The following is a 7,134-nucleotide window of genomic DNA, read 5'->3' on the forward strand; positions in this document are numbered from 1 at the left end:
CACCCTGCCCTGCCCTACCCACCCTGCCCTGCCCTGCCCTACCCTGCCCTGCCCTACCCACCCTGCCCTGCCCACCCTGCCACTCCTCCCAAGCACATCTGAAAAACCTCGACCTTTGAGCCTCACCTCCGCGTATCTCAGACGCCGTGTCTCTCGTTGCAGATAAAGAGTAAATCGAATTTTCTCGAACAGTGACTCGCGACGTCAAATAGGTCATCAGATTTCACCGGCGGGGAAACGTGGTTCAAAAATGACCCTTAGGTACTCCTGCCAGTAGGCGACGTTTTCTCTGTGATCCGAAGGCATGCGGTATGAACACTTACGGCCATCGTCTGAAGTGTCAAATTTCCCTGCGCGGGGACATACACGAGCAGTGAAGATGATACAGTTATTCAGACTGCTTATACAATATCGAATCGACAATACAGCGTTATTACTAATATCACCGGAGGGAAAAGGATGTTACTATCATATTTTCTCACTTAGAAGAAAACAAGTGGAATAAATAACAACAAAAACATGAACCTCCCATAACAACCGCATTCAGAGGCGCAGCAGCTGTTCGGTAACACTTACTATCACAACATCTGAATCTCAAGACACGGTACGTAGAACTGCAAGTGTCTGCGTGTCTGAGTGTGGAGTTTCCTCCCATGTTCAGAGAGAATCGCATGGGTAATCTTCAATTCAAGTTCAGCCTTTTAATATCCATTTTTTTAGATCATCTTTCAGGTTTTTTTCTTCCTTTCAGATTGAGAGAATAACATGGGAAATCTTCAATTCAAGTTCGGCCTTTTAATATCCATTTTTTTTTAAGATCATCTTTCTGATTCTTTTTTTCATTTCTTTCAAAGTACGCAAGATGATATGCACTTAAAACTGGATTGCGACGGAGACTCGAGACGTGCTTGTAATGCTGGGAATCAACAGCGCGATCGCTAATGGCGCCGAGAGCAGATGTTCAGCCACAATGCCGTGCGAACTGTGACTCACGGCGTGGGTGGGGAAGGGGGGGTGGGGGGTCTGAGGGAAGGGAGGGGGAGGAAAGGAAGGGAGAGAAAAGGAAGGAAGGAAAGGAGATGAGAGGGGAAAGGAAAGGGGTGGATAAGAAATGCAGGGGAGGAGGGGAGGGCAAGAGGGGTAGAGGAGAGGAAGAGAGGAAGAGGAGAGGAGAAGAGAGGGGAGAGGAGAGGAGAGGAAGGGAGGAAGAGGAGAGGAGAGGAGAGGGGAGAGGAAGGGAGGGAGGGAAGGGAAAGAAAAGAAAGGGAAAGGAAGGGAAAGAAAAGAAAGGGAAAGGAAGGGAAGCAAAGTGATGGGAAAGAAGGATGGAAAAGAAAAGGATGGGAAGGAAAGAGAAAGGAGTGGGAAAAGAGGGAAAGAGAAAAGAAGGGAATGAATACCTTAAAGGTCTCCCTTCGTTCTCTCAAGCACCCCCTTCTCCCTCTCGTCCTCGGTACCTCTCCCTCTACCCCCCCCCCACACAATATCCGACTCTCTAGCAACCGGCTTTGGTATCCGGCTTCGAGTAACGCAAGACACTTTACTACAGACAGTCCACAAAAACCATGATTCAAAACTCAAGTCCTGTCTTTACAAATCGTACAGATTTTACGTAAGATTCAAATAAAAGTGTTTGTCATTATTTTCTTTTCAGTTCATGGCGTCTTTTGTGTGTCGCGTTAGTGTTCATACAGCTTACGAAAGTGTAGTGTACGCAGATACTAATTCCCTATTTCATATCTCTATCTGTCTATCTATCTATCTATCGGTCTATCGGTCTCCATATCTCTATATATTTCCATATTTTCCCTCTTTCCACGTATACCAAAGAATACATTGTTTGGTTTACATCCGAAATTGAAGGCTGGAATTCGTTACATTATAACAGTTAAAAGAAAAGAAAAGAAAAGAAAATCCCGTCCTTCTTTTCGTTCTAGTTAAAGATAACCGACAAAATATGAAGTCAAACGGAAGTCATTTTGGACTGCAAGAGAATACCGTTAAACTCCTCAGGCAAGAGATGAGGAACGCTAGGGAGGGGGGGGGGGGAGGTGAACGATGATGGTGGGGTAGGGGGGGGTGGTCAAGCAAGTTTTTTTTTCAAGCAAAGGGAAATGCAGGCTATGGACCTGTTTTTCCTTTTTTAATAAAAAAAAACAAGCTAAATTAGTTCCATGCAAGAAGGGGGGGGGGAGAAAGAGAAGGAGGAAGAAGAAGAGGAAGAGGAAGAGAAATAGCAATAGCAAAAGAGAAATGAAAGAGGAGAAGGGGAAAAGTAAGAAGAGGAAGAGAAAGAGGAACAAGAAGAAGAGGAAAAGAAAGAGGGAGGAGGAGAAGAAGAGGAGGAAGAATAAAGAGAATAAGGATAAGAAGACTAAGAAGAACAATAAAGAGAATAAACAAGGTGGTGAAGAATAAAGAGGCAACACATTACCGAGGGCTTGAATGATACCCTGTGATACCCACGTGTAGAAACACCTGCAGCGACACCAGCAGCAGCACCGCCACCAGGAAGATGGCATTCAGCTCCAGAGCACGTCCGGACACCTTCATGATGGCACTCTGGCACTGTCCTCTTCGTCTAAGCTCTCTCGAGTCGGCGTGGCATGTCCTCGTGTCACCTCAGCTCGATTCTTGCACTCTGTTCGTGGTTGGAATGCTCGACAGCTTTCATCTTTCTATTTTATGCATTCGAGGGGCGTCCACCACGGGTCCTCAGCTCAGCCTATCTGTATGTCATTCTCTGAGGCCAGAGGAGTGCGGGGAATATCTGAAAGGGAACGGGCTGTTAAGAGACGCGTTTGGCTGCGGCGATAACACTAGTAATAGTAACAGGTTAAATTTTCCTTCGGTTCTCGTCCGTGCTTGTCTCCTCGGTGCAACGGTGCAGCGATACGAACACACAATCAACACTAATTGGCGCACAATGATTAGTTGTTATGAGAACCGGAGCAACAGCGGGCGTACCGTCAGCGCTCACCACCCTCGCTCGCCACCGCAGTCTGGCAGGCGAGGGAGCTACACGACCGGGTTCTCTGACACGGTGATCTGTGGGGCGACGGCGGGCTCACGTCCCCACACGCCCCTCCTCCCTCCCTCACCCCCACAGCTGCCCACAATCGTCACATCCTCGGACTAATCCCTTCTCAGTGTCACATCCCTTCACTGCCTTTGTTCGCTTGGGCCTCGGGGCTCCTGTTTCTCGTCTCGCGTCTTGTCGCTGCCTTTCTTTCCCTCCCTCTCTGCGTCGCTGGCTTTGTCGGATGTTATTTTCAGCTTTCTTTTCCTTTCCGTCAATTTCCCAATAAAGCCTACCCTCTCCTATTTCCCCTGACACTTGACACTAACAAATTGCATAAAAAAGGATTTGATATAGCTTCCAAACCGTGACACACTTCTAAACGACTGACAATGAGTGGCACTGCATGCAAAGTAGTAATATTCGCTTCGCACGGCTATTTATTGATTTTCTTTACTTGCAGTCTGCACCCTCCGCCTGAGCACACCCAACAGGTATACTGTCAACCTGACCATATCCATACACCGGTCGAACTGGAATGACGGAGGAACATGATCTTACAAGGTGTAAACGATCCAGTCCCAACTTTCCAGTCGAATCACAACGGGGGGCATCACTCGCACAAAAAGGGCATTACACCTTTGCTAATACTCAGGTCAACGTTCAGCCGGCGCTTTGAACGCTCGCCTGGTCGCACCACACGCAAGTCCTCAATCTGCACACTCGGCTCTCCCTTCCACAGGCAGAGTAGCGTGCGTGTTCCAGTCTGAATACTTGATGGCCTCGTGCGATCAAACCTTTGCGAGGTCCCTGAGGCAAAAATTCCTCCACAGGCTCATTTTCGGAATGCCGCCACAGCCACTCACTCCTCCTCCCGTGTTATCTCCCAAAGGAAAGAGGAACTCAGCGATGTCAGTTCTTGTCTCTTACGTGTGTTTAAGAGAGTTATAGATCCTTTGATTCGTTGTTGTCTCGTCAAGGCCAACGTCCCCAGGTGAACTACAACTTTCGGCAAACACTGTGGGATACCTGGTGACGCGTTGCCAGTTCATTATTTGTTCCTAAATCATCAACTTGTTTGTTAGGTGCGTTTAGCGTGGTCACTTTAGATTGCTGTCTGCAATGTCGGGGGTTGTTTGTAGTTATATAGATTTAGGAGGAAAGATTGTATCGACGTTGAGAACACAGTGGATTAAAATAAGCATTGAATTAAACATTTTACGGCAACTGCATCAAAACATTATTGCCATTCGCATTCTCGTTTCAGCCGAACACCCCATTAAATGCAAATTATTTTACAAATAAGCTTCACTGTTTCCTATAGACATTGTACATTAAATTATCCTTTATGTATGATAAATATTACTAAAATGAATTTGCATTAGAATGGAATTTATAGGCAATGACAGTAGTAAGTATCCCGTGACGTCATAGTAAGGTGGAGAGTTGCCAGTTACATTTATTTATTCAGGACACGTGGTCAGTTTGCCAAGTACCTCTGAAGAAATCTCTCAGTTCTCTGTACCTCGTAACCCCAGTGATAACAAAATAAAACCGAGAGTGTCCGCGGTGGCAGTTTGTTTAACACACTCACACGCACTTGAGAGAACTCTGAAGGTTTCTTATGCTTTCTCTCTCTCTCTCTCTCTCTCTCTCTCTCTCTCTCTCTCTCTCTCTCTCTCTCTCTCTCTCTCTCTCTCTCTCTCTCTCTCTCTCTCTCTCTCTCTCGCTCTCTCTCTCTCTCGCTCTCTGATATTCTCCCCCCTCCCTCTCTCATATTCTCCCCCCCTCTCTCTCTCCCATATTCTCCCCCTTCCTCTCTTTTGCATCCCCTCCCCCTCTCTCTCTCTGAATTGCCGTTAGTTGTAAGTTTCGGGTAAAATAGGTTTGTCAGCAAAGTGGTTTGCATTTTAGTCGATCATGTCACCTACACTTCGAGAGCGACCTTCATATCTCGTGTCGCTGAATAATTTATGTAAGATTAACGTCTCACATATTTCACATTGTTTTCATTGAAAGCTCCTCGCAGTTCCTCCGTCACTAGCCAAGGTACGCGGACCCACCCAATGCTTATGATGTAACACCTAATGTAAACATAAACAATAACTGCAATTCAGCGTTAAGAAGTGCACAGTAAGGAAAACGTTATACAATTTGAGTTTCTTATCATTGCGTACTTGCAGATAAGAGATCGAGGAACACAAACATCTCGAGAACAGTGATGTGAGGTGCGTGATCTTATCGGAGAATTTTCGATGTCGTTGGATACAAAGATGGTCTTCTGTCTCGCTTTATTGTTAAAGTTTGACCAGGAATATAACGACTTGTGAGAACTTTAAGTAAAAATAATAACTTGGGTTATTGTTCGTAAGTCATATCGCATAGTAATTGCATCGCTTTTAAACTTTGATGGAAATGAATGTTGGAGGCACTGCATAAACACATTTTCCCGCGATGCAGAAGACATGCATCTGTGGCTCTGACATTTAGTTTTGATTTTATCGCTTCTTTTCTCAGCTGTATGAAGACGAGCAAATCCCTAAGCATGGGTGCACTTGCCTTCGCCTCCTTGAAATTGCTTCCTTGTGTATTTGTGTTGCAATCTTACGTAATATTCTGTTTACGTCTCGCTTCCTTCCCCGGTCTCGTTGCCGCCATGGAATTTCTCGTCCATTTATTGAAAGTTCTGTCCATAAGGCGGTAGAGTTTTTTGTGTTGAATAGTATGCACTATTTGTCTGAGTTTCCTAAAATAAATACATAAGTAACTTCGCCCGTTTATCTTAGCATGATCCCTGAGATATGTGTGGATAAACTTTCATACTGGTAACAACACAAGCGCCGGACCGGAGACTACCGTGAATGATGGATTGTGGTTTTAGCTATTTTCACCGGGAATACAATGTGCAGAGAATAGTTTCCTTCTTTTTCCGAATGCATTTTGAACTTGTGCAATCATATCCAGAGAAAATAGTGGATAAGAAAGAATGATAATCCTAAGTAGAGCTTATCATTACAATTGTATCTTGCACAGTCTTGTAACACTCTCTGCAACCTCCTTCAATACTCTTTCCTCCCACACTACATTCCATCAAATTTCTCACGCACATCTGTGTCTCCGCATTGTGCACAAAGCGTACATACTGCGTACACGAAGTTACCCTTTGTATTCAAACAAAATTTTGCCAAACCTTACATACTCTCTTGGCGACCATACGTGGCATTCAACATCTACCCTAACATCTGTATTGTCCCGACCGATCCTGTCCGAATTTGCATTGCCCTCACGTGCGCCTCAGGGTCAAATAACAAAAGATGAAATGGTGAACGCAACAGCCAGGTGGCAGAGCGGAAGGGCGGGGCCTGGGTTTTGCGTTTTCTTTTTTTCTTTGCAGCGAAGACTTATGTATTTTTGCGTTAAGAGTGTTGCGTTATGGTGGATATCGAGGTTATTTATGGGTGTAAATGGAATGGGTGTACTCATAAGTGCTTAGATAAGGTGACGGCTGAAGTACCAAGTTTTGGTAGAGGCTCAACACATACGTCCGGTTTGTTAAAATTGCACGAGGCCCGACCTAATGAATATTCGTATATACAGACACGCATATCCACAGAAATGAATGAATATCTGTCTATCTGCCAAATATATATACTTTATCTATCTATATATACGCTAGATATGCATGTCTGAACTGATATATATGCATATATTTCAATGTATAAGCATGTCCGTATAAAGAATATTCATTAGGCCGGACCTCGCAAAATTCGAACAAACCGGCCGATAGAGATTAGTAAAGACAGCAAGTTACTCAGGTCTTGTATGGTACGTAACATTATACATCTTATTCGCTAAAAAATGCCTCTGATGTGACTTCAACGTATATATAACACCTGCGTTTAGTGGCTTCAGTATCGTTATGAATGAAGAGCCTTAAAAATAACTTTCAGCATTTGACATCATTAATGTCTAGATTTCCATCCCTCTGGCAAACGTCACACACCAGGAAATGAAAACTAATACGCCAAATGACTGAACAGAACAGACTCATTAGAATATTCATTCAGGATCCTTATTTAAGAATTCTCTATGTAAGAAAAAAAAACAAAAAACAT

At 44.5% G+C, this 7,134-nt stretch overlaps 1 protein-coding gene across 4 annotated transcripts in view; it reads right to left on the reverse strand.

Moving 5' to 3' along the window:
• The window catches only part of LOC113820017 (uncharacterized), an 11,969-nt gene extending 7,923 nt beyond the window's left edge, over window positions 1-4,046 (reverse strand). Inside the window, exons 1-2 of one of the 4 annotated variants that reach the window (XM_070116311.1) lie at window positions 3,950-4,046; window positions 2,467-2,770 (exon numbers count right to left, since the gene is read on the reverse strand). In XM_070116311.1, coding sequence (XP_069972412.1) covers window positions 2,467-2,553 — 87 coding nt within the window. In that variant the 5' untranslated portion in view covers window positions 2,554-2,770; window positions 3,950-4,046. Of the gene's footprint in view, window positions 1-2,466; window positions 2,771-2,967; window positions 3,109-3,658; window positions 3,804-3,949 lie in introns of those variants that run through there. The other 3 variants (XM_070116312.1, XM_070116313.1, XM_070116314.1) reach the window with 3 other exon arrangements.
• Between the last annotated feature and the right edge of the window lie 3,088 nt (window positions 4,047-7,134).

The sequence above is a fragment of the Penaeus vannamei genome, chromosome 38 (genome assembly GCF_042767895.1).
Source record: "Penaeus vannamei isolate JL-2024 chromosome 38, ASM4276789v1, whole genome shotgun sequence".
Lineage (NCBI taxonomy): Eukaryota > Metazoa > Arthropoda > Malacostraca > Decapoda > Penaeidae > Penaeus > Penaeus vannamei.